Source organism: Rhamphochromis sp. 'chilingali' (genome assembly GCF_963969265.1).
Source record: "Rhamphochromis sp. 'chilingali' genome assembly, chromosome: 10".
Lineage (NCBI taxonomy): Eukaryota > Metazoa > Chordata > Actinopteri > Cichliformes > Cichlidae > Rhamphochromis > Rhamphochromis sp. 'chilingali'.
In genome coordinates, this window is record NC_137937.1 from 1,060,583 (window position 1) to 1,088,298 (window position 27,716).

The 27,716-nt window shown below is 44.1% G+C and overlaps 2 protein-coding genes across 12 annotated transcripts in view; both read left to right on the forward strand.

Moving 5' to 3' along the window:
- ydjc (YdjC chitooligosaccharide deacetylase homolog) overlaps window positions 1-27,141 on the forward strand; it is a 33,013-nt gene extending 5,872 nt beyond the window's left edge. For 5 of the 8 annotated variants that reach the window (XM_080894927.1, XM_080894930.1, XM_080894933.1 and 2 more), the window contains 5 exons: window positions 10,562-10,737; window positions 17,949-18,108; window positions 22,336-22,435; window positions 23,012-23,189; window positions 26,116-27,141. In XM_080894927.1, the coding sequence (XP_080751053.1) occupies window positions 10,562-10,737; window positions 17,949-18,108; window positions 22,336-22,435; window positions 23,012-23,189; window positions 26,116-26,446 (945 nt within the window). In that variant the 3' untranslated portion in view covers window positions 26,447-27,141. Of the gene's footprint in view, window positions 1-9,965; window positions 10,185-10,558; window positions 10,738-17,948; window positions 18,109-22,335; window positions 22,436-23,011; window positions 23,190-26,115 lie in introns of those variants that run through there. The other 3 variants (XM_080894926.1, XM_080894932.1, XM_080894928.1) reach the window with 2 other exon arrangements.
- The window catches only part of apba1a (amyloid beta (A4) precursor protein-binding, family A, member 1a), a 230,211-nt gene continuing 217,104 nt past the window's right edge, over window positions 14,610-27,716 (forward strand). For 3 of the 4 annotated variants that reach the window (XM_080894922.1, XM_080894920.1, XM_080894923.1), the window contains exon 1: window positions 14,707-14,827. The gene's annotated coding sequence lies outside the window, so the exon portion shown is untranslated. Of the gene's footprint in view, window positions 14,828-27,716 lie in introns of all 4 variants that reach the window. The other variant, XM_080894921.1, reaches the window with a different exon arrangement.

A 27,716-nucleotide genomic window follows, 5' to 3' on the forward strand; every position in this document is an offset into this window, starting at 1 on the left:
GCGACACTGACACAGAGAAACACAGGGCTTAAATACACTGGGGCATAACGAGGGGAATAAGACACAGGAGGAGAGCACAGCTGGAAGAAATCAGACACGACGAGACCAAAGGGAAGCAAAACTAGAAACACTGACATGAGACACGGACCTTCAAAGTAAAACAGGAAACACACCGGCTGAACTCTAGACACGTAAACTTAGTAGAGACTGGGGAGACAGAACACAGAGACCTGAAGTGTGGGACAGAGTTAACACCGGGAAGCCAAATAACAAAACCTAAGAATTAGAACTCAGGAAGTATTACAGAACTAAGGAGCTAGAAATACTTAGGGCAGAAACCAAAGCACAAGCAGTCATAATTAGGGCTGAACGATTATGGAAAATAATCTAATTGCGATTTTTTGCCCCAATATTGCGATTGCGATGCGATATGCGATTATTTTTTAAGGTCTTTGTCTTCTGTATTATTAAACAAAGACAAGCAATACATCTTATAGTATGGCCAATACTATATTACATTAATTTTAAACTGTTCTTTCCTGGAAGACAGACCTCTGTTATGATGACATGAGGTGATGCATGAATTGATGACTGACATTTTTATTTAACTTCTTCAATCACAACAGTATATTTGAACATACACAATAGTTTATTTTTAGCTTACAAACATCTGAGCATAAAGTGCTGACAAGGAACCCTGGTGTAAACATTAAAATGAAAGTCAGTACAATGTGCAGATTGCAGAAATATACATAAACAAAATCAGTGGCTTTACCACACTCAGTTTTTCGACATCTGTGAACTACTAGACAGTCATTCAATTACAAAATAATATTAAATAAATAAAACTAATAAATAAAAAATACACACATCTTACTGATCTCTGCAGTCAGTAACATTACACATAAAGTGCAAACATAATAGCAATTGTATAAACACACACACAAACACGCCTTTAAAGTTTAAAGGCGTGAAATTGGACGGTCTAGTTCTGATTAGCGTCACCGCTGTCTCGGTGGAGTTTAATAAACTCGGCCGTCTGCTTCTTGCTATCTAAAATATAACCAGACACTGGTGTAAATTCTCGACTGTCTCATACTTCTGTTTAATAAGTTTTCTGTTTGACGTTTAGTCAGCTGTGTGAAAACCAAGGAGGAACCCACCCGGGGGATTAATAAAGTTTTATTTTATCTAATCTAATAACTTTAATCTCAGCCAAACCGATTTACTCACGAACAAACAAAACACTGAAAAAAGCCCAACAATAACATTTTTAGGTTGTCTAAGTGACTTATATATTATGTTTAACCCGAGCAGCGAAACTCCGCGGTGATCTGAAAATGATGTGCCGGGAGTTGTGCCGTTCTCGGCCGCATCAGTGACCCTCGAGCTCCCGGCTAGCTGTCGAGCTGGTGGGTAGCAGACGCCTCTGAAAACGTCGAAGCACTTTTGCAAATATGGGATATCTTGATAAACCGAGCAGATATTTGATGTTTACACAGCTACTTTCTCGCCTGAAAATATGTTAAAAGTTTATTTTGTGACCCAGAAAGATTAGTATGAGTAATTTTAAAACTTAGTAGCGGCCGCCATTGCTGGAAACTGGAGTTTGGCTGGGCCGCGCTATGAATTCTGGGATATGGTAGGCCACGAAGGACACACCCGACCCATCCTTCAAATTCGGGGAAAAGGAGGACGCATTTGTCGGCTACATTCGGAGGAGTCTACGAATTTGGACAGCCTTCGGCGCGTCGCTGTGACGTAATCGGTCTACAAATGCGGCCTCAGGAGGATGCAGCCCATGAATTTGGACATGTCCAGAGTATAATCGCAGCCTTTGCGGTTAGAAAATTGCACTTGATCATGTCGCGATATTATCGCAAATGCGATATATCGTTCAGCCCTAGTCATAATCCATGATAAAATAAAACGTAGAAGTACAAAACTCAAAACACTGGCTCACCGACCGGGACCATGACAAAAATATAGTAAAAACTTTTAAAAAGTTGCTTTTTTTGGGAAAAAAAAAAAAGATTTCAGGGCTGGGCTAAGCCCTGATTTTTTTCACTGTCCTAACAAAGGCCCAGTGTCAGAGAATTACAATCACTGTCTCAGTACAAGAAAGAAAAATAACCATAGCATCAATGTAAAGAATCAGTAAGTTCCAGGGCCATAATAATAATAATAATGGATTGGATTTATATAGCGCTTTTCAAGGCACCCAAAGCGCTTTACAATGCCACTATTCATTCACTCTCACATTCATACACTGGTGGAGGCAGCTACAGTTGTAGCCACAGCTGCCCTGGGGCAGACTGACAGAAGCGAGGCTGCCATATCGCACCATCGGCCCCTCTGGCCAAGACCAGTAGGCAAGTAGGGTAAAGTGTCTTGCCCAGGGACACAACGACCAGGACAGAGAGCCAGAGCCCTGGGATCGAACCGGCGACCTTCCGGTTACAGATGCGATTCCCAACCCCCTGAGCCACGGTCGCCCAAAACACATGTAGACTGGTTGGGCAAATTCCCACGCACCCTCAAGTATCCACGAGAGGGTGAAGAGCTGGTCCAGTGTTCTGCGACCAGGACAAAAACCGCATTATTCCTCTTGTATTCAAGGTTCGACTAACGGATGAACTCTCCTTTCCAGCTCCCTGGCATTTCCAGGGAGGCTGAGGAGTGTGATCCTCCTATAGTTGGAACACACCCTCCAGTCCCCCTTATTAAAGATGGAAACCCCCCCCCCCCCCCCCCCCCGGTCTGCCAATCTAGAGGTACCATCACTGATCAAACAACATTGTAGAGGCGTGTCAACCACACAGCCCTACAACATCCAGAGCCTTCAGGAACTCTGGGTAAACCTCTTCCACCCCAGGGGGCCTACCACCAAGCAGTTCCTTAACTGCCTCAGTGACCTCACCCCCGGGGATAGACGAGCCGTCCCCGGACTTTGCTTTTGTCATGGAAGACAGTGGGATTAAGGAGTATTTTGTTTATTCCTTCCACCGCCTGACAGTGTTCTCAGTCAAAGTCAGCAGTGCTCCACCCACACTATACACAGTGCAGGTAGAGCACCGCTCTCCCCTCCTGAGTCGTCTGACGGTTTGCCAGAATCTCTTCAAGGCAATCCGAAAGTCTTTTTCCATGGCCTCTCCAAACTCCCCCCGCACCCGAGGTTTTGCTTCACCCACTGCCCGAGCTGCGTTCCACTTGGCCTGTCGGTACCTATCAGCTGCCTCCAAAGTCCCACAGGCTAAAAAGCCCAATAGGACTCCTTCTTCCACCTGGTGGCTCCCTTCACCTCTGGTGTCCACCATGGTCCCCTGTACCCCGGGGTGGAGACAAGCAAACCGTCCCGGTCCCGCAGCAGCAGGGAAGCCCACCATCTTGACCAGATGGCCAGCTATTCCTCCTTGTCCGCTGCCCCAGATGGAGAACAGGGAACAGGGGTGTGAGAAGACCTGATACCTCACTCCGCCCACTCATTTGTGATGTTTTTGCATGCTGTTTTAAAGCTTATTTAAAACGGCAGAGGGGCATGGCACCAACAAGCCTCTGTGGGGACAGCTCCCTCCCAAGAACCCTCAGTGTCTAAGTGCGATTTAAAATTGAGAAGTGGGCACTGGCACGAGAGGTGAGGCTGAATAAACAGACCATCCTCTGGACACAGTTCAGTGTACTCACCCACAAGGCCCTATATGCATTTGTCATGACCGTGTACGTAATGCGAGTGTCTGTGGTGTGGAATAAATTTGAGGCTCAGGCAGCCAGGAGGGGACAGAGGAGGAATACCTCCTACCTGAAGCCAGTTCCCCCGCTGACCCCCATGGGCACCCCCATTCCCCAAATCCACCAAGGGCAGGGGGGCCCAGGCCCATCCACACTGGGGCAGTAGCACCACTGAGCCCCAGAGAGCTCGGGGTGGCCCACCCGACTCCACTACAGGGGAAAAACTACACCCACCCCAACATTCAGTCAATGGACACCCAGGTTCACCCATCCTCCACCTCTGCTAGACCCCCCCACCCACAGAGTGGACTCCCGAAGAGCAGAGACCACCTGCAAAAGATGGTCCCAACCTACCCGTTAGCTAAAGAGGCCCCCACTTCCACTGATTTGCTGAAGTCTGCCAGGGCCAAACCCCCATGCACGGGGGCCTGCATGCACCAACCCACAACCCTGGTGACACCCCAGCTAGGGCTGCTCAATTAATCGAATTTTAATCACGATTACGATCTGGGCTTTCAACGATCATTAAAAATGACTGAGCCGATTATTAGCCCCTCCCTAATTTATCCGCGACACCTTAAAGGCCGGTCCGTGAAAATATTGTCGGGCATAAACCGTCCGTGGCGCAAAAAAGGTTGGAGACCGCTGATTAAGAGGACCCGAGGGAAGCTCGGAAAGCTAAGCAGAAGTTATTTGGAGAGTGACTGCCGTTGGTTGAAAAGAGAGTTTAAAAAAAAAAACTTCAGTGGTGTTGCACACTATTTTATATTATTTTTTTAAAGTCATTGTTAACCCTTTAAAGCCGTCAGAGCAGCACGCTCCGTTTTGCGTAACTATTTTTAAATCCCTGTAGAACCTGAACCGTGTAAGCTAGCGCAATAATTTGTTTTGCATATGAAACCGGAGGAGTTGTACTTACATCTGATGCCATCAGCTTGTCCTCGGTCACGGTTTCGTTCCACATAAAGCTTTGCAAAAATTGCATAAAAAGCGCTTGCAGGAACAAAAACATAATATTCCAGAAACACGCTTTGCCGTTCCTATCAGCTGTTCGTAACACTTCCCACAGTGAAATGATGCACATGCTGTTTTCTTTGCAAATTTGCATCATAGGATTGTTTTTTGTTTTTCCTGCAGTATATAAAAATTGGTGTATCTCCAAAATAAAACTATGAAGACACTCAAAATAAATTTCCTGTTGTTGTAAACTATTTTTTGCAACTTTATTGTATTTAAAGTTTTGAGGGATAAGCCTCTTAAATTTCTCCAAGTAGAAATATATGTAAACAAAACAAAAGCGATTTTCAATTTTTTTGTAGTTTATTGCACTTTTTTGCAATTAATGTAATTACTATGGACTTAATGCATACATATTATTAAAATATGGGCTATAACAGTTGTATTGATGTATAGCAACTTGAAATGCTCCCACAAATGGCACTACAGCATGTAAAAAAATAATATAAGCTCTGGTGGACTTGGTTCTATAGTAGGTCTTAAAGGGTTAAATAAATATCGTCAAATAATCGTGATCTCAATTTCAGTGAAAATAATCGTGATTATCATTTTTGCCATAATCGAGCAGCCCTAACCCCAGCCATGACCCAGAACCCAAACTCCCAGGCCCAGCCAGAACACCTGGTCCGCAAGCCTGTCCCGGACCCGTTCAGGAGCTTCATCCTTGGTCCTTTGAAGCATTTTTAAGATAATACACAGGTTTATCTTTCAAAGCAATTTAGAAATGGACGATTCCAGAGATCTAAACCAGTTTGGTGATGGTTTACTCGGGATTATTGAGAATAAATAACTGATTCTGAAATTTCTACTTAAGTACATTAATGAAGTATTTGTACTTCTGGTAAATGCCACTATTCTCTTAGTGAGTCTTTATTACATACCGTGCTGCAGGGAAAAGCCTGTTCTCACCTTTGAATATATTTTGAATATCAGACGGCTCTTTTTTGCTTCTCATTTGTAAACTCTCTCCAGCCGACACACAAAAACAACAACACAAAGTAGTCACTACAGAGCAAAGTTTGGCCTATTCAGAGGCTGACTGTCTGGCGGATACTCGATGGCGCAGCTGGTTCTTTTTTACTGCCGTTGTTGAAGTAGACGACAATCAGGTATGTGCAGCTAACTACCATGGAAATAAATGATTAGCTCAGCCCATTCTTCTTTGGTAAATCTCTCAAGCTTCTCTGGCATGGACCTTGCTCTTCAGTTCACCCCATAGATCTTCAGTAGGAGGGCTTTGTGGAGCCCAGACAGTAATGTTCACTTTGGACCTGTAGAGGAAGTTCTTCATCAGGAGTGTCATATGTTTTGGGCTGTTGTCATGTTGGAAGACAAAGCAATGACCTTGACGTAGTTTTGCTGCTGACTTGAGGTTTTCTGTGACATATTTTGATTCCTTCCATCTTGATGAGATTCCCAGTTTGTCAGTCTGTTCCTGTTTAAGGTTCTTGTGATTTTCTTCTTTGAGACTACAATTCCCAACTTGGCGAAGTCATTCACTACTGTCTGCTGGGGTCTTTAAACCCATCTCTCAGTAGTTTGTTCAGTACTTTCAGCTCTCTTTGAATTTCTTGATGATCCTTCTCGCTCCAGTTTTTGGCACTTGGAAAAGTTGTGATGACTTCGTATATCCATTTCCCACTTTGTGAAAATCAGCAATCAGTCTGTGTGTGTCAGGGAGCTGATGATATTTACCCACTGAGGGAGTTTTTTTTGTTTTAAATAATTCAGATATTATTTACAAATAGAAATAGAGTAGAACAGAAATATCCTTTGTTGTTCCTCATTGGGGAGATTCATGTGTTCCAGCAGCAAAGACAGACCGATGGAGCATGCAGGGTCACACGAAAGTCCAGAATATAACACACAAAAAAGAAATAAGAGACTGTGCAGTGCAAATTTACAACAAAAGAAAATAAATGAATAAATATGTAATATATGATTAATTTAAAAATAATTTGTGTGTTATACAGAAAAAGAATAAAATTAGAATGTGAAAGTGTTGGAAAAAAACACTTTGACAAAAACTTTCATTGTGGTTTAATACAACCCCCCATCATGCAAGCTGGGACTAACATAAATACCATTGTATTCACTGTAGTTGTAGATACTGAAATCAAACATCTACAATATAGCTAACAATATATAATTGCTATAATACAGGAAGGCAATCATTAAATTATGGTCTACCAATGTGACAAATCTGTTATTAAAGTTAAAGTCTTGAGTAGCAGTAAAGCTGCTGTTGATTATTGTGATTCAATTCAGTTGCGATTCAGGATAAAGACATGCTGTGGAAGAGAGACAGAGATTAATAACAGATATGATTCAGTGCAGAGAGGTCTGTTAATACATAGTGACTGAAGAAGAAAAACTCAATGCATCATGGGAATCCCCAGCAGCCTACGTCTATTGCAGCATAACTAAGGGAGGATTCAGGGTCACCTGGTCCAGCCCTAACTATATGCTTTAGCAAAAAGGAAAGTTTGAAGCCTGATCTTGAAAGTAGAGATAGTGTCTGTCTCCTGAATCCAAACTGGAAGCTGGTTCCACAGAAGAGGGGCCTGAAAACTGAAGGCTCTGCCTCCCATTCTACTTTTAAATACTCTAGGAACAACAAGTAGGCCTGCAGAGCGAGAGCGAAGTGCTCTAATAGGGTGATATGGTACTACAAGGTCATTAAGATAAGATGGGGCCTGATTATTTAAGACCTTGTATGTGAGGAGCAGGATTTTGAATTCTGGATTTAACAGGAAGCCAAAACAGGAGAAATCTGCTCTCTCTTTCTAGTCCCTGTCAGGACTCTTGCTGCAGCATTTTGGATTAGCTGAAGGCTTTTCAGGGAGTTTTTAGGACTTCCTGATAATAATGAATTACAGTCGTCCAGCCTGGAAGTAATAAATGCATGAACTAGTTTTTCAGCGTCACTCTGAGACAGGATATTTCTAACTTTAGAGATGTTGCACAAATGGAAGAAAGCAGTCTTACATATTTGTTTAATATGTGCATTGAAGGACATGTCCTGGTCAAAAATGACTCCAAGGTTCCTCACAGCGTTACTGGAGGCCAAGGTAATGCCATCCAGAGTAAGAATCTGCTTAGATACCATATTTCTAAGCTTTTCAGGGCCGAGTACAATAACCTCAGTTTGATCTGAATTAAGAAGCAGAAAGTTAGCGGCCATCCAGGTCTTTATGTCTTTAAGACATTCCTGCAGTCTAACTAATTGGTGTGTGTTATCTGGCTTCATGGACAGATAGAGCTGGGTGTCATCTGCATAGCAGTGTAAATGTATGCTATGTCTTCTAATGATGCTGCCTAAGGGAAGCATGTATAATGTAAACAGAATTGGTCCTAGCACTGAACCCTGTGGAACTCCATAATTAACCTCAGTGTGTGAAGAGGACTCTCCATTTACATGCACAAACTGGAGTCTATTAGATAGATATGATACAAACCACTGCAGTGCAGTACCTGTAATACCTACAGCATGTTCTAATCGCTCTAATAGGATATTATGGTCGACAGTATCGAACGCTGCACTGAGGTCTAGCAGGACAAGCACAGAGATGAGTCCACTGTCAGAGGCCATAAGAAGATCATTTGTAACCTTCACTAAAGCTGTTTCTGTGCTGTGATGAGCATTGAAGGACATGTCCTGGTCAAAAATGACTCCAAGGTTCCTCACAGTGTTACTGGAGGCCAAGGTAATGCCATCCAGGGTAAGAATCTGGCCGTGTTTGAGCTTTGGACCAAATGGATTCTGGGATATTGCATTTCGTCATTTCGAGCTGATTGGAGACCAAAACAGCCAATCAGATTTTTTTGCATCCAAGTCTGTGATTGGCTGGTTTTGTGGCACAAATATAACGGTGTAGAGAAAGAGTCGAAAGGCAGAAATGTTGAGAGCGCGAGCGACACATTGTGAAATGCAAAAACTGAGCGAGAGGGGCTGCTGGTGTGTGTGTGTGTGTGTGTGTGTGTGTGTGTGTGTGTGTGTGTGTGTGTGTGTGTGTGTGTGTGTGTGTGTGTGTGTGTGTGTGTGTGGATAACAGCAAACACTGAAATACATTTTTTGCACGCAGGAATGAATTTTGTTCACTCAAATTTAGCTTTTCTTCGCTCAAAATAAATTTCTCCTCAAAATACAACACTTGCACCTGCAAACTTTTTTTACGTGCGTTCAGAATAGTGGCACAAAAATAACGCCATAGATCAGTTGCTATCATCTAACCCCATCTCTAGCATATTCGTCTGTCACACCAACCCCTGCGTGTCTTCTTTCACTGTATGTATAAAGCTTCCCTGTGGTCTTTCCGTCCCTGGCAGCTCCATCTTTAAATCTAATGGTATCTTAGACATTTAGAGCTTGTGTTTGAATGTCTGGATCAGCACTTGAGGGAGTTTCTTTCTCTCTTTCACAGGAGCTTTTTAGTTGCTTCTGCTAATTTAGTTCATGTTCACACTTGCATTCATCCTGAATAACTCTGTGCCCCTTTCATCTTCATCTTTAAACTTTAGTTTTCCCCACTGTGAGAAATCTGGGCGTCACCTTTTATCAGGCTTCAGTTTGGAAAAACATGTTGGTTTTCTTTTACAAACGTAAATACACTGTGTCTCAAAGTGAAATCAAAGTACATACATACCTTTATTTCATTACATCTTGATTATTGTAGTTCATTTGCCTGAGCAGGTCCTCTCTGGATCACTTACCAGTGTTTCAGTACTCTGCTGTCAGGCTTATCACTGGGTCCCCTTAAAGTGGACAGATTATGTCTTCCTCATAAAGTTTGGGGCTCAGTTTAAAAGTGTGCTGATCATATTGAGACCCCTCCATGATCAGATGCCTCCATGATCAGTGAGCTGCTACATCCGTATGTGCCAGGTAGATCTCTGAGGTCTGCTGATCATTGCTGGCTGTACCACGATCCAGAAGACAGAATGAGACTGCCCTTTGGAGGCTGTGGCCCCCAACTTCTTCTGTTGGACCAAAGATCTGTGGACACTACTGTTACCATTTAAAAAGAAACTTATGACCTACCTGTGCAGACTCTGCTTGTAACTCAGGAATAATGGTAAACATGAACCTGTAGAATATAGTTGGGTTAACAGACATGGGGGCTAAGATTAACAGGAGTGTTGTGGGTGTTTTTTCAAACCTGATCTAAATAGTAAACACAACTTAGATGTTTGTTAAGGTGTTACTGTTTGGTTTCTAGGTGGCTCCTGTGTTTGCCCAGGTAGATCAGATAATTTTACACTGTAAAAAGCAGCAGCTCGTCTGGCTCATCATGCTCTGTACTTACCTGCACGGACTGAAGCTGTTCATATTAGAATGCAGCCCAAACTGAAGCTCCAGAGGCACCGAGAGACAGAGCGCAGTAACTCAGCAAAGATTTCCCAGCACTTCATTGATTATGAGCGGGCAGCTGCATCGGGCAAGTATATCACCACAAAGGGCTAATATAGACTAACTTTGCAGTTTTATGTGTTTTTAATAGTCCAGCTGGCGATGTAGAGCAATCTTAAAATGTGCACAGAAACTTAAATCAGACCATCATCTAGTTTAGAAACGTGGCTGGTGTATTGACAGATATGTGCTTCTGTTTGCTGACGTACTGCTCTTTCATGTTCTATAGCAGCAATGAAAGGCACTGTTGAAAACCACAAATGTCTTTCTTATCAATAAACCGTGTGACGTGGAACAGTCGGAGGATCCAGGGTCCATGTTCACTGATAATGGACAACCTGGTCATTATTAGCCATGGACACCATAATGATGAATGTTAATCTGTCCCCTGTGTGTCGCCAACAGAGACCAGCAATAATGCCACAGCCCAGAATGATGCTGGTGGTGACAGGAGATGATTTTGGCTACTGTCCCAGGAGGAACCAGGGGATTGTGGATTGCTTCCAGGCTGGAGGCATCTCCAATGTCTCGTTGCTGGTTAATGGCTCGGCTGCAAAACAGGCGGCAGATCTGGCTAAAAGGTAGCGTAGCCTTACACTGTATATGTAAAATCTAACACACTGCAAAAATACCATTTACAGTACATAATGTAATGTCTAGGAGACCAGAAATCTTTCACTTTTTCCTGCTAGTCCTGGCAGTTTCTGAAGACTTGCTTTGTTTTCCACGTCTTTTCGCTTTGTAACTCTGGTATTATTTTTTTTCTTTCATTTTCCTTTGCACTACACACTGCACCGGCTCTCTCTCATATATCTCTTTAAGCTCTGCTGCCAGAAAGACACATAAAGAAATTCTTTACCACCTATTTTAACTTTTTGGGCTTTTTTTTCTCTTTTCTCTTTAGCTTTTCTCATGCTTTTTATATATTTATTTATATTTTTACTGCTTTATTTAAGTGTTTTGTTTTGCCACTTTTATATTATTAGTGCTTCGGCTACATGTAAGCTATTTTGTTATGGATTGTGTTTAATGTTTCGGGTGCTGTAACACAATATTTTCCCAGTTTCAGGGATAAATAAAGTAGAGTTAGAGCCATACTTTTTTTCCTTCCTCTTTACATGACCACAGTGAATTTCAAAGCAAACAGTGAAGTAAGACTTTCAGCTTTAGAGACGTTATCGACCATCTCTTCCTTCTGTAATTATTGGAAACGTAAGATCTTTGCCCAATAAGATGGATGAGCTCATGTCGCTAACCTGGTCACAGAGGGAGTACCGGCAATGTAGCATTATGATGCTAACGGAGTCGTGGCTAACATCGCTAACTCCGGACACAAGCGTGACACTACCGGGATTCCAGCTGCTGCGAGCGGACAGGACCAGAGACAGCGGTAAGAGGAAAGGAGGGGGACTGGCAGTTTTTGTGAACGACAGATGGTGTAACCCTGGGCACATCACTGTAAAAGAGCAACTCTGCAGCAGAGACATTGAGCTGTTAGCCGTTAGCATGCGTCCGTACTACCTGCCCCGGGAGTTCTCGCACGTTATCGCGATAACAGCGTATGTCCCCCCCTCGGCCAACGCGGATGCAGCCTGTGACTCTCTCCACTCTGTGGTCAGCAGACTGCAAACACAATCACCGAGAGCCCTTCTCATAATATCAGGGGACTTCAATCATGCCTCACTGGACTCCACACTGCCCACCTTCACCCAGTATGTGACCTGCCCAACCAGAGTCAATAAAACACTGGACTTACTGTATGCCAATGCAGAAGAGGCATACAGTTCATCACCTCTCCCTCCCCTGGGCAGATCTGATCACAACCTGGTGCACCTTGTCCCTGTGTATGAGCCCTTAGTGCGCAGGGTGCCACCAGCCACCCGCACAGTACAGAGATGGTCAGAGGAGAGCGAGGAGGCTCTTAAGGATTGTTTTGAGTCGACTGTGTGGGAGGTGATTTGTGACGACCACGGTGAGGACATCGACAGCCTTACTACATGCATTACTGACTATATAAACTTCTGTGTGGATAACACTGTATCTACCAGGACTGTACGGTGTTTCTCCAACAACAAACCTTGGATTACCCCAGAAATTAAAACCGTCCTCAAGCAGAAGAGGAGGGCCTTCAAATCCAGAGACAAAGAGGAGTTGAAAAGGGTGCAGAGAGAGCTGAGGGGACTGATAAGGAATGGGAAGGAGAGCTACAGGCAGAAGATGGAGAACCAGCTTCAACAAAACAACGTTGGTGAAGTCTGGAGAGGCCTCAGAACCATCTCGGGCCACAAAGAGCAGAACTCTCTGCCTGGGAGGGATGTGAGGTGGGCAAATGAACTGAATCATTTCTTCAACAGATTTGATTCAGCCATGAGACAGTCTGCAACATCGGCTGCAGACTCACCCACCCCCACTGCTGCTGTTCCACCTCAGACACTTCACACCTCCTCTACTCACCCTGCTCACTCCCCCCCACCCCCAACAACAGCATCCAATACACACTCAACACAAGGCTCCAGCCTGTCTCTCTCAACCACCCAGGTTAGGAGGGAACTGAGGAGGATTAATGGCAAGAAGGCAGCGGGTCCAGATGGCATCAGCTCGAGGGTCGTCAGGTCCTGCGCGGACCAACTGTGTGGGGTGATGGAGCACCTCTTCAACCTGAGCCTGAGGTTGGGAAGAGTCCCACAGCTCTGGAAAACCTCCTGTGTTGTACCAGTGCCAAAGACTTCACGCCCCAAGGACCTCAACAGCTACAGGCCGGTGGCTCTGACATCCCACCTGATGAAGACCCTGGAGCGGTTGGTCCTGGCTCAGCTTCGGCGCCTAATAAGCTCATCACTGGACCCACTTCAGTTTGCCTACCAGCCCGGCATTGGAGCGGATGATGCCGTCATTCACCTCCTACATCGTTCCCTCGCTCACCTGGAGACCGCTGGAAGCACTGTGAGAATCATGTTCTTTGATTTCTCCAGTGCCTTCAACACCATTCTTCCCTCGGTTCTAAAGGACAAGCTGGTGAACTCTGGAGTGGACCATCACCTCACTACCTGGATCCTGGACTACCTCACCGACCGACCACAGTATGTGAGGACTCAGGGCTGTGTGTCGGACAGGGTCGTCTGCAGTACGGGGGCCCCACAGGGAACGGTTCTGGCTCCGTTCCTCTTCACCATCTACACTGCAGACTTCTCCCACAATTCCACCCAGTGCTTCCTGCAGAAGTTCTCTGATGACTCTGCAATAGTCGGCCTCATCACTGATGGGGACGACAAGGAGTACAGAGGTCTGACCAAAGACTTTGTGGACTGGTGCCAGCTGAACTACCTCCAGATCAACGCCAGTAAAACCAAGGAACTGGTGGTAGACTTCCGCAGGCACAAGCATTCTCCACTGCAACCACTGAACATCCAAGGTATGGACATTGAGGCTGTGGACAGCTACAGGTACCTTGGTGTTCATCTGAACAATAGACTGGACTGGACTCATAACTCAGACGCCCTCTACAGGAAAGGGCAGAGCAGGCTGTACCTGCTGCGGAGACTCAGGTCGTTTGGAGTGGAGGGCCCACTCCTGAAGACCTTCTATGACTCTGTTGTGGCTTCTGCTATCTTTTATGGTGTGGTCTGCTGGGGCGGCAGCATCTCTGCTGGGGACAGGAAGAGACTGAACAGGGTGATCTGAAGGGCCAGCTCTGTTCTAGGATGCCCTCTGGACCCAGTGGAGGTGGTGAGTGACAGGAGAACGGCGGCTAAGCTGTCATCCCTGTTGGACAACATCTCCCACCCCATGCAGCAGACTGTGACAGCACTGAGCAGCTCCTCCAGTGGGAGACTGCGGCACCCACGGTGTGGGACGGAGAGATTTCGCAGGTCTTTCCTCCCCACTGCTGTCAGACTCCATAATAAAGACTTTAACTGATCAAGCACACACATCCATACATATGCAATAACACTAAGTGCAATAATCCTTTCTGTCATCGTTGTATTTTTACTCAGTTGTATATAGTATTTGTATTTGTATTCTATTTTTATCTTATTGTATATTTATTTTATTTTATTCTACTGTATATAGTATTTTATTTTATTCTATTCTGTACAGTTGTGTACTGTATTTATTCTTATTGTATTCTAATTTTTGCCTCATAACTTTTGCACTGTCCACTTCCTGCTGTGACAAAACAAATTTCCCACGTGTGGGACTAATAAAGGTTATCTTATCTTTAATTCAAGAGGTTTAAAAAGTTGTGCCGTCAGCATTAATCTTGTTAAAATGACGTTAACGCCATAACCGTTAACAAGCTAAGCACGCTAACGTGTTAGCGCCATGCAGCCCCTGCACGGGGCGATCCGTGTTAACTCGCTAACGGAGATTTGCCCCGTTAATGCGGTTATGGCGTTAACGTCATTTTAACGAGATTAACGCTGATCTTAGATGTTGTTCCCGGGATCTGCTGGAGCCACTCGCCTAGCTTGGGAGTCACCGCACCTAGTGCTCCGATTACCACGGGGACCACCGTTACCTTCACCCTCCACATCCTCTCGAGCTCTTCTCTGAGCCCTTGGTATTTCTCCAGCTTCTCGTGTTCCTTCTTCCTGATATTGCTGTCATTCGGAACCGCTACATCGATCACTACGGCCGTCTTCTTCTGTTTGTCTACCACCACTATGTCCGGTTGGTTAGCCACCACCATTTTGTCCGTCTGTATCTGGAAGTCCCACAGGATCTTAGCTCGGTCATTCTCCACCACCCTTGGGGGCATCTCCCATTTTGACCTCGGGACCTCCAGGCCGTACTCCCACAGATGTTCCTGTACACTATGCCGGCCACTTGGTTATGGCGTTCCATGTATGTCCTGCCTGCTAGCATCTTGCACCCTGCTGTTATGTGCTGGATTGTCTCATCTTTACACAGCCTGCACCTGGGGTCTTGCCTGGTGTGATAGACCCCAGCCTCTATGGATCTTGTACTGAGAGCTTGTTCTTGTGCTGCCATGATTAGTGCCTCTGTGCTGTCTTTCAGTCCAGCTTTGTCCAGCCACTGGTAGGAGTTCTGGATGTCATCCTGGGCCTGTCCTTCCATAATGGTTCTTCTTCTTGCTTGATGTCAGTGGCTTCTATCTCCTCCTTTGGCCAGCTTATCATCCCAGCGGGGTACCTGATTAGCGGCAGGATATAGGTGTTGATAGCCCGGATCTTGTTCTTACCGTTCAGCTGACTCCTCTGGCCTTGCCTGACTTTTCCAGGTGTTTGGCGGTTGCAAGTTTCTTAGCGGCCTGTTTGTGGTTCCCATTTCCCTTTGGCATTCATAGGAACTTGTAGCTGTTCTCCGGGTCTGCAATGTTGCCTTCTGGTAGTTTGATCCCCTCAGTTCTGAACCTTTCCTCTGTGTGTTATCATCCGACTACACTTCTACAGTTCGAATGATATTCCAATAAGACAATATAGAAAGAAAATAAGATAATAAGAAAAATAAGATAACTTTAGGATGAGCCAAATTTAGAATCTGGTATAGTCTTTAAAAGAAGGAAGCACCTCGGTCAGGTCATCTTCTAATTAGAAGGTTGGTGGTTTGATCTCCGGCTGCTCTAGTGTCCATGTCAAATATCCCAAAGCAAGATACTAACCCCAAGTTGCTCTCTGACGAATCCATTGCTGCATGTGTGTGTGAATGTTGGTTAGTAAATGGACTGGTTCTGATATAGCACTTTTCTACTCTGAGCAGTCAGAGCACTTTACTTAGTAAGCACTTACATAAAAAATAGAAGTGCTTGTCTGAGTGGGTGGATGAGGCAAGTTGTGTAAAGTCCTTTGAGTACAGTAGAAAAGCAAAGAACTAAATAACTAAAGGGAATGATTGCAGAATCCTTATCTTGGTTAATAAACAACTCTTTTTCAGTACCTACTCAAGTTAAAGTGGTGGGGTGTGGCTCGTGGCTCAGCTACAGGCGAGGGGTGTGGTTGACCAGAACAGCTGATCTCCATGATGGAGATCAGCTGCCTGCAGCTTGGCGTATGGAAAGGGCCTTGCATAATATGCAAACCAAAAGCTACAACCTGGTCCCAGGAAAGGGGAGGCTTGGCTGGCAGAGCTCATAGTGATGGAGGGGCCTCAGGCGGGCACAGCGGAGTTGGTCTGTTGCCACCGACTGATCAGCCTCGACATTACAGTGACACTGATGTTGGACCACCCGTTGTAATGGCCAAGATTCGGTGGAGCGGACACAACTGATGGAACAAGTAAGCGGCTCTGGGACCCAACACCCTTCTCCCTCTATTTCTGCTCAGGTCCCAGAGGCCACAGACACTACACCTCAATAGCCGATGGCTGTTGAGGACAGGGACACTTCCACAGACAGTGACCGTGCATGGATGTGGGACAGGTGTTTGGTATCTCCAGCCCTGTAACACTTCTCACTGGTCTGCGTGAGACATGCAGCGTACCAGTAAGGTGCCAAGGGGGTATGCATGGCATGCAATGGTGGACTCAGGCTGCACGTAGATCCTGGTTCACCACACCCTGGTTCAGCTGGGGGCATTAGTTGTGTGGATGAGGATATTGATTGACAATGACAGTTGATCTCACATGTAACAGTGGAGCTGCACCGTGATCAGGTCATCGCACAAGAGCAAAGTAAAAGGCCACTGGGAACTATGGGAATAGTGTTCTTTAGGTGAACCTCAGCAATTCTGAGGTTGAGTTGATTTTAGTTTCTGACCACAGCAGTTTCTTCTCTGAATCATTTAGATGTTCAGTGGCAAACTTCAGACAAGCCTATAAATGTGTCTTCCTGAGCAGGGGGACAAACAATTATAATGTAGTACGTTACCCGTGGTGTTGTTGGTGACTGTGGTCCGAACTGCCGTCAGATCATTAACCAGCTCCTGCTACATGATTTTGGACTGATCCACCACCTTTTTCATGACTATCATCACTCTGTGAGGTACGATCCTGCATGGTGCTCCAGACCAAGGGCGATTGGTGGGACAGTCTGGGGGATGATTACAGCTTGTTTTGCAGCCATAGGACCCGGGTATCTCACTGCTAGTTGACCATGAACTCCTCTGTGTACCACAGTATTATAAAGCTTACTGTGAGGCCATCCTTCTCTCACCCCAACCAATCACAGCAGATGGCCCCGCCCCTCCCTGAGCCTGGTTCTGCTGGAGGTTTCTTCCTGTTAAAAGGGAGTTTTTCCTTCCCACTGTCGCCAAAGTGCTGCTCATAGGGGGTCATATGATTGTTGGGTTTTTCTCTGTATCTATGAAGCGCCTTGAGGCGACTTTTGTTGTGATTTGGTGCTATATAAATAAAATTGAATTGAATTGAATCTGTCCCTGAATAAAGCCTGGCTGACACTGTATCATACAATTACTCTTTCCATGTACACCATCAAATCAAAAACAGAATATCTACAAAAAAATGAACCAAGGTGTTACAGTGGCTGACTCTGGACTTGGACCCAACTGTGACAGGACCTTGAGAGAGCTGTGCATAAACATACGCCCACAAACCTCGATGAACTAAAGCAGCGCTGTTGTGAAGCAGTACGTTTCCTCTGTGATGATGTGAAACAGTCGTTGAAAAAACAAAAAGACTATTTCAAAGAAGGATTCATGTCCTGATTCATAAAACCTTAAACGAGAGTGGATTTTCTCTTTCACAGCTGTATTTCGATACAGATGTTATATGTATTTATAATCAAGAACAGAGTGACTGTGCCTTTGAACATAGACAAATGTTTGCCTGTTGTAGCATCGCATGGTTTAACAGAGCTGTGCTGTTCCTGTGTCAGACACAACATTCCCATTGGCTTGCATGCCAACCTGTCTGAAGGCATACCAGTGTGTCCGAGCCTCCAGCAGTCCTCCACGCTCGTAAACCAGCATGGCTTCTTCCATGGGAAGATGGGCTTTCGTCAGGCGTTGAAGAGAGGAGAACTCAGCATGAAACAGGTACGACATTAAAAACTAGAATTTCACTGTCAGTGAAAAATAAAGATCAAGGCAAGGCAAGTTTATTTGTATAGCACAATTCAACAACAAGGTGATTCAAAGTGCTTTACAGAGACATTAGAAACAAGAACAAATAAAAAGCATGATTTAAAATTGATTAAAACAAGCAAATAAACTAACTAACTAATTAACAAACAAACAAACAACAGTATATAAAATCAAAACAGATCAAATCAGAACAGTAGATAAAATCAGTAGTTAAATGTAAGTTTTGAAATTTAAGCTTAAAGTGTGGATTTGGTGCTTTATTCAAATGCAGCTGAGAACAGGTGAGTCTTCAACCTGGATTTAAATAAACTGAGTGTTTCAGCTGATCTGAGGCTTTCTGGGAGTTTGTTCCAGATATAAGGAGCATAAAAGCTGAATGCAGCTTCTCCGTGTCTGGTTCTGACTCTGGGAACTGATAAAAGACCGGATCCAGATGACCTGAGGGATCTGGAAGGTTCATACTGGGTCAGGAGGTCATTGATGTATTTTGGTCCTAAACCATTCAGAGCTTTATAGGCCAGCATCAGAACTTTAAAGTCTATCCTCTGACGGACAGGCAGCCAGTGTAAGGACCTCAGAGCTGGACTGATGTGGTCCACTTTTTTGGTCTTAGTGAGGACTCGAGCAGCAGAGTTCTGAATGAGCTGTAGTTGTCTGACTGATTTTTTAGGTAGACCTGTAAAGATGCTGTTACAGTAATCAAGCCTACTAAAGATGAATGCATGGACTAGTTTTTCCAGGTCCTGTTGAGACATCAGATCTTTTATCCTTGATATATTCTTGAGGTGATAGTAAGCTGACTTTGTTATTGTCTTAATGTGTTTTTCTAAGTTTAGGTCTGCATCCATCACTACACCCAAATTTCTCGCCTGGTTTGTGGTTTTTAGATGTATAGATTGAAGTTCTCTGGTGACCTGTAATCGTTTTTCTTTGGCGCCAAAGACTATTACCTCAGTTTTGTTTTTGTTTAGCTGGAGAAAATTGTGGCACAACCAGTCATTGATTTCCTCAATGCATTTACCAAGAGCCTGTACAGGGCCTCGGTCTCCTGGTGACATTGTGATATATATTTGTGTGTCATCTGCATAGCTGTGATAGTTTATTTTGTTGTTGTTTATAATCTGTGCCAGTGGGAGCATGTAGATGTTAAACAGAAGGGGTCCCAAGATGGAACCTTGGGGAACTCCACATGTGATACTTGTCTGCTCAGATGTGAAGTTACCTATTGATACAAAGTATTTCCTGTTTTCTACGTATGTTTTGAACCAGTTTAGTACAGTTCCTGAAAGACCTGTCCAGTTCTCCAGTCGTTTGAGTAATATGTTGTGGTCAACTGTATCAAATGCTGCACTGAGATCCAGTAAAACTAGGACTGACATTTTTCCACTGTCTGTATTCAGACATATGTCATTAAACACTTTGGTCAGAGCGGTTTCAGTGCTGTGGTTCTGTCTAAAACCTGACTGGAAGGCATCGTAGCAATTATTCTGTTTTAAGAAGTAACTGAGCTGTTGGGAAACTGCTTTTTCAATGATCTTACTTAAAAACGGGAGATTTGAGATCGGCCTGTAGTTGTTCATTTGTGTCTTGTCAAGATTGTCCTTTTTCAGTATAGGTTTGATTACAGCAGTTTTTAGTGATTCTGGAAACACACCTGATAATAAAGAAAAGTTGACGATCTGTAACAGGTCTGACTCTAAAGTCTTTGAGACCTTTTTGAAAAAACTTGTTGGCAGGACATCTAAACAGCAGGAGGAGGAGTTCAGTTGACCTAAGATGTCCTCCAGGTCTTTGCTGTTAATAGGTTGAAACTGTTTCATGGTGTTTAAACAGTTTTTTGGTGGACACAGTACATATCCTGGATCTGCTGTTGATGTACTAACTGCTTGTCTAATTTTTTGGATTTTTTCAGTGAAGAATTTGGCAAAGTCATTGCAGGCCATGGTCGAATGAAGTTCAGCTGCCACTGACACAGGAGGGTTTGTTAGCCTGTCTACTGTAGAAAATAAGACCCGAGCATTATGGCTGTTTTTAGTGATGATGTCAGAGAAGTAGGACCTCCTTGCACTCCTCAGTTGTAAATTATAATTGTGAAGTTTCTCTTTATAAATGTCATAATGAACCTGGAGGTTTGTTTTTCTCCATCTGCGCTCAGCTTTCCTACGCTCTCTTTTTTCATTTTTCACCAGTGTGGAGTTTCTCCATGGAGACTTTTTCCTTCCAGAGATAACCTTCACCTTAATGGGAGCAATAGTGTCCATTACATTTAACATGTTAGCATTGAAGCTATTGACGAGCTCATTGACTGACCCTCTGGACAGGTCAGGTGTTAATGGGAAGACCTGGTTAAAAATTGCACTACTGTGTTCAGTTATACACCGTTTTGTGATCACTGCTGTTGATATATTTGTGTGGGCTGAGATTTTACTTTCAAAGAAAACACAGTAATGATCAGACACGCCCACATCAGACACAGTGACCTTTGAAATGCTCAGGCCTTTGGAGATCAGTAGGTCAAGAGTGTGTCCTCTATTATGTGTGGCCTCTGTTACATGCTGAGTCAGCCCAAAGTTGCCCAGAGTGTTACTCAGGTCTTTAGTCCCTTTGTCCTGAGGGTTGTCCACATGAATGTTAAAATCCCCAGCAATAATTACACAGTCAAAATCAACACAGATCACAGACAGCAGTTCACTGAGGTCATTAAAAAAGTCTGTGCAGTATTTGGGAGGCCTGTAAACATTAAGAAACACAACTTTGGATGGGGCCTTCAGCTGTAAAGCCACATATTCAAAAGACTGAAAACTTCCAGGAGACAGCTGCTTACATTGAAATGGTTCATTAAATAAGATCAGTATAAAATACATAATGTTACATATTTTTATGCATCTTTATATGATCTTAAAATATCTTAAAATATATAAGATACAGGTAAACAAATGTTAGCGGTATGTGAGAGCAGGTCACATGGTGTGACAGGTGGGACTGTGTTTCCCACCTGTCAGGTGGTGGAGTGTGACAGGAGTGATAGTGGGCTCTGTCTTCTCCAGACATACAGAAACTGAACATTTAATAGTGTTTCCTGAAAAACAGTCTCAGCTGATCATTTCTTGACAACATTTCAGTTTACAGTAATGGATTACACAGCAGTGGGGATACATTTGATTACAGGAGATTACTTTCATTCTCCACTGCTACTCTCTTCATTACTGTATGCAAACACAGTGCAGAGCAGCTCCTCCCACAGAGGTCGATTATCTCGTAGTGTTACCTCCTCACTGTGTACCACTCTGGATGCTGCAGCTCCTCTGCAAACGAAGGCCTCACATTACAGGTACCTGAGTCCCAGGTGTAACTCTCAGACACGCACATGGAAGCAGATGACCTGTAAGCTGGAGAGGACAAAGCGTCTCGTTAATTTAGAAGGTTTTTATTTAGCCTGGAAAAACAGGTTGTTGCTTTATTTAAAAAGAGCCCTTTGTAAAGTAAATCTTTCACTGATTTAAGAGAATAAGAACAACCACAGGTTTGCCTTCAGCACTGAAGGAGCGTCTGAACTCTGTTGAACTGAATGTTCCTTTAACATTAACTATTAATGGCCTCGTTTACAAATACAATTTTACAGTTAGAGAAAAAATGGACTGGTTCTTATATATACTTATTATGTCCACTCTGAGCACTCAAAGCGCTTTATACAACACGCCACATTCATACAAGCACTTTTTTCTAGAAGTGCTTCCTAACCAACATTCATACAGCTTGGGGTCAGTATCTTGCCCAAGCATATTTGGCACGCAGAAAGCCAGGGATCGAACCACCAACCTTCCAATCAGTAGATGACCCGCTCTGCCTCATGAGCTACACCAATACTGACCACAGTATTACCGAGATTAGAGCGCTGCAGTGGTTTGAATAACACCGAGCAGATCTAACAGACTCCAGTTTGATCGCTGGCGGATTCTGTTATTTCATTTTTACACTTGAAGGCGACTGCTGAGATTCAGCACTATGTGAATGAAACTGAAGCGTCTTCAGACAGTACCAGTTTGAACTTGGGTACAGCTGTCACGTTGTTATTGCTGAGTTGCAAAAACACCAGCCTCAGATTTTAAAACGACCTTTGTCTTTGAAGTCATGTGTCTCCATCACAGCTGTTTCCAGGTGTGTTTTGTTTCCTCCAAGGTGGAGCTGGAGTTGAGGGCCCAGGTCGGGCTTTTCGTGGAGCTGAATGGTCACCTACCCGAGCACATGGACGGACACCAACATGTTCACGTCCTCCCAGGTCAGAGGATCAGAGGATGAAGAGACAAAGCTGTAACTGCTGTTTGCTGCTAGAGTCAACAGCATTTACACATTGATGGCTGATTGTGGTGATGTAGCATGTTTCAGGTTATTTCCAACACGTCCCCATGGAGTTATGGTACAGATTAATCATGCAAATGTGCACCTGTGTGTCTCTGCTTTTGAGTTAGCAGGTAAATGTGAACTGAAGGGAGGAGACCGTTAATGTTTGTTTGTCCTGAGGCAGCTGATTTTGGTTCTACTAATCAGATTCATTAATTTAAAAAATGTTTTTATAATAGAAAACAAACCAAGCATCCTGTCATCAGACCAGTGAAAAAGTTTGAGTAGTTAATAATATGCTATGTAAAAGAGCAATGATTATATGGGCAGAAATATAATTTAGCTGAGAAACAAAGAGAAGTCCTGCTGTGCTCCAACGCAGAGCTTTGCTATTAGCTGTTGTTCCACTGATGCTTTTCTTCCATATGTAGGATTCAGTTCAGTGAGCGCTTAGCTGTTGGCTCCATTAAGAAGATGACAGCAGTGAAATGTTCGTGTTATGTCGTCTGTGCAGAGGTCCGTGAAGTGTTTGCGAAGGTTGTCTCAGATCTCAGGATCCCCTACACTCGTGTTCCCGTGGAGCCGGGTCTATACAGCTGCCCGTGGATACCAGCACACCTGCACAAATTCTACAAGCAGGTGGAGAAGGACGCTCTGGATGCCATCCCAGTGTTCAGACGCCATGGAATCAGGTCTGTTTGTATGAAACTGCTGGGACTAGACCAGGCTTCAAATTAAACCACACATATGCAGTGAGTGTCATCTCCAGTGTTGGCGAGTAACGGAGTACATGTGCCGTCGTTACGTATTTAAAACACAAAATATGAGTAACTGTATTCTGTTACAGTTACCGTTTAAAAGGGTGGTATTCAGAATACAGTTACTTTGTTGAAATAAATGGATTACACAGCGGTCTTTTCCTGTTTCACATGTTCGGCTCTGCCCTCTCTATTTTTGGTAATTCCCCGCTGGTGGAAACCCAAACAAAACACGCAATAAGAGGCTCTGATGTCTGCGTCTCAGCCTCGCGTCTCATAATGTCATTTTAAAAATGATTCAATATGAAGGCAGAGTGTTACAGGCCCTAAAGCACGCAGCCTGATGGGCAGCGTAGTCCGTGCTGCAGGGAGGATGGACTGCTGTACCCGTGATGTGTCTGTGAGCGAGGGGGGAGGAAAAGGAAAAGTAGGAGCTTTAACCGAGCAGAAACTGGAGCTGGAAGCATGTAAATATAATAATAACCACTGCAGCCAAACAGAGAGCCTGACGAGCCCAGCTGTGAGTAAGCTGTTAAGACTCGACTGTACTCTGTGTTCGTGTTTCCTCTGAAACAATAAGTTCTGTTGGAGCCTTTCAACGCCTCTCTCTGTCTCTGCTAGCAAAGTGACCCAGACAACAAAGTAAAGCTAGTTTTCAGCTACGAGCCGACACGAACCCGACGTATCAGCCAGAGGTCCCTTTACTACGGTTCAGAGCCGCTGACCTGTTTTATATACGCGTGGGATAGTTTTCTACACGAGGTCGCTGCAAAAAGTGCAGCTTTACCTAATGTCCACCTACTGTTACTCATTTATATTAAGATTTAAACATCTAGCTGGTGTTGGTGTGGAGAGTAACCTGCAGTAACAGTAATAAATCACAGCAATAGGACATTCATGTAGCTGTAAAAAGCATGATAATATATTAAATAATCCAAAGTATTCAGAATACGTTACAAAATACATTTTGGGGCATGTAATCTGTAATCTGTAGTGGAATACATTTCAAAAGTAACCTTCCCAACACTGGTCATCTCTAAGGTTTTACATGTCAGGACATAAATGTGATCGAGTCCTTATCGAGGTTTAAACTGAATAAACCTGAAACGATATTTAAACAAAGCCCGGATGCAGACGCAGCGTTTGAGAGTGCACCTCAACACGGAGAGGCCAACAGACGCCACCGTGCTAGCTTGAAGCGTCTGTGTACCCTCCAGTAGAAACACACCCCTGTCTGATCCCACACTGACACTTTTAAACTGCACCTTCATGATGAACACACGACATGAAACTTCTCGGTCTTATTGTTTAATTGTCCAGAATTATCACACAGGAAACAGAAATCCTAAAAAAGTCATTACCAGCATTTCAAAATATTCAAGTACCATAAAAACAAATGTAACTGAAAACAATAATAATGCTGAGAAACATTTTACACACGCTATTGTTTATTCATCTATGAAATATTGTGAGTTGTACTTTTATTTTCTAAAGCTTCATGTTCGCTGTATATTTAAAGGAGACCTACTCTGCATAATAAACTTTAAAGGCTCTGCAGTTTGAACAAATGGGCCTCTGTAGTTTTAAGTTCCTGGAGCTGAACTAGCCCCACACATGACTCTGCTGAGTGGGTTCCAGTATGGACCTGCACAGCACTGCTTTCCAGAGCACATTGTGGTTTTTGCAAACCTGACCCATGCTGCTGTTCTTGCATGAACGTGTAGAGCTGTAGAGTCGGAGTGTTTTTGCAGTGACGTCCAGTCCTGGGATGATCTTTGTCGAGGTGGCTTCTGTGCAGAAAAGATAAGCAGCAGTGATTCATGATCTTTCAGATCCGTGCTGCTGTCTTTGCCTGTATTTCTATACTAACACACACCTGACTGCAAACCTGCAAAAGCTTCTGCTTTTATAGAAGCGTTCATACTTATTGATGATCAGTTTATATGGTGCATGTGTTACCAGCACACGCTTCCCTCTGAAGTCCTGTGGAAGCAGCAGGGCTGGACTTTGGCTCCATGTCTGTTAGATAAACGATGGCACAGCTCAAGACTTTTGCACATTACTGTATTAGAACAAAGACAGATTTACTTAGTTTGCTACAAAAACAGGAAATAAATGCAGCAATTAAACAAATTTGTGAGCATACATGAAAAACACACCTAAGGCAAAACCAGAGTTCACACAACTCTGACCTGAAAGTCAGTATTTGGTGTGACCACCTCTATTCTCCATCACAGCCGGACTCTGTGGGGCGCTCGTGTTTTCTTTAAGTAGTCCTCAGAAATAATTCTCCAGGCTTCATCAAAGCTGGCTGCTGGCTGCTCTTTGTCCTGTTGTCTGTGCAGATGAGCCCAGTCAGCTCTACAGTTACTTTGAGTTTAAGCATCAAGCTTAAGTGTCACTGGTGGTGTTTCACAGTGCTGTCCAAACTCACCACACTTTCTTAGATTTTATATTTGACTCCAGACTGTCTGAAGTCTTTCTCTGAACACTGGCAGCGTTTCACTCATTTGTTCAGTGTGATGCTTGTTTTCAGAGGAAGCTACTCAACACTGACCTGTGACTCAAGCACAGGAAAGACACCTGACTCAGGACACAGTGATGAACCAGAGTTTCTACACATAACGCTGAAACGTAGTAAAGGACTAGCTGCCTTTAGCAAAAAACTTCAGTATCTTTGCTAAGATGTTGTGACAAGCTTAAGTGTCTCATTAGAGTTTCCAAAGAGCTGCTGGGCAGAGTGTGGAGAGTGTCTTTAAATAAAGGAAACTGGACAATTGGAGGACAAGAGAGTTTGTAGAGAGTTTCTGATGTTGCACATATGAGAAACATGAATCGTAACAATTTTCCTCCTCCACAGGTGGCCAGATGTGTACCTGGGACTGACCACCATGGGGCAGAACATGTCCATCCCAAGCCTGCACAGGGCCCTCAGCTACGCCTTGGCTGCAAACCCTTCATCCTCTACCTCCAGCTCTGTGCAGGGTTCACATCAGCCTGTGGTCACAGCTGAGCTCATGGTCCACCCGGGGTACCCCAGTCACCCCAAGGAGGGAGGCTGTGGAGAGGGCCCTGACGACTTCTCCCAGTCTGCTGACAGGCAGCACGAGCTGAGTGTTCTCAAAGATCCATCTGTGCTGGCTCTCTATTGCCAAGAGAGAGTGCAGCTCTGTGCCTTCAGAGACCTGTGACTGCCCTCAGCTTCCAAATGTTGCTCAGTTACCACTGATGTTTGTAGTAACACGACTTTATGCTGCCCTACAAACTGAGACTGATCAAATTAGCTCGTAGCAGCCTTTAATGAGTGGAACTGTCCATGACCGGCTCTGAGTCTAGCCTGAGGATGGCTGTCAGAGCAGCACATGATACACTGTGTAGAAATGTCTAATGAAGGCACAGTGTTCACTGCAACACTGTTTTAAACTAATGAATCATTTTACTAAAATAATCAGCAACATATGTTCAGAGCTCTCATCATAAGTATGTTTGGTAGCTTTCAGTCTGGCTCATTATAGAATAAAGGAGCTGTATGTGTGTTCATGGCCCTGGTTTCCACCTGCTGAGCAGGGACACTTTTGAACTATCTCAGGTCTGGATGTGTGGAACTACAGAGAGCTTCAGTAGTCTTTATAGATATGTTCTTTGTATTTCAAAGCTCATATTTTCATGTTGAAACCGTTTTCTGTCTGCTGTCATCAAACATCAGAACTGAACAGCCCTGGGGAATAAATGATGGTGAACTTTTTTTTCTTTGTTGTTTCTTTCAAACCACTTGCAGCGTAAACCTGATCACCAACAACAAATGCCTTAATTATCTTAAAGTGCCAGTTTTTGACTTTCTGCATCCATCTGTGGGAAGCTGCACGAAATCTAAATAAAAACAGATGCTGTGTTTGTCTGTTTTGGCTGTTTTTTGTCAGGGTTGTTTGCCATGTTAAAAATCAACTGATGATGAAATCTCCTGTTTATACTAACTGTGTTATTTAGAGGGTGCATGACTCTGCAGGTGAACAGGTGAGTTTGCTGTCCGTGATGGATTTAAAGCTGTTTGGGACTGGAACACAGTGTTTGTGTTGCGTCGGTCAGCTGTGCACCTCTTGATTTTGTAAGGTGGCACGCTGTGCGCGGCCGTCACAGCTGGATTAGAGGCGTGAGTGTGCGATGGTGCCAGTGTTTACTACAGTTTTAATGATAATCCTGCACAGAAGCTCAGAGACGTACTGACACACAGTGTTGGAACTGTTTGAGAAGTTGAGTTTGTGGAAAGAACGTGACTCCTTCCTCTTACCAGCACGTACGTCTGAGTGACACAGCTGTCGCTCAGGAGAATACTGCAGTGGCTTCCTGCCTCTTAACAGTGGGCATAAATACAAGCGACTGAAGGCCCCTTCACACAGGACATCGCTGCACTCTGAGCAGACATCAAGACAAAATCTGTTTCAATCATCCAGGTAAGTAAAA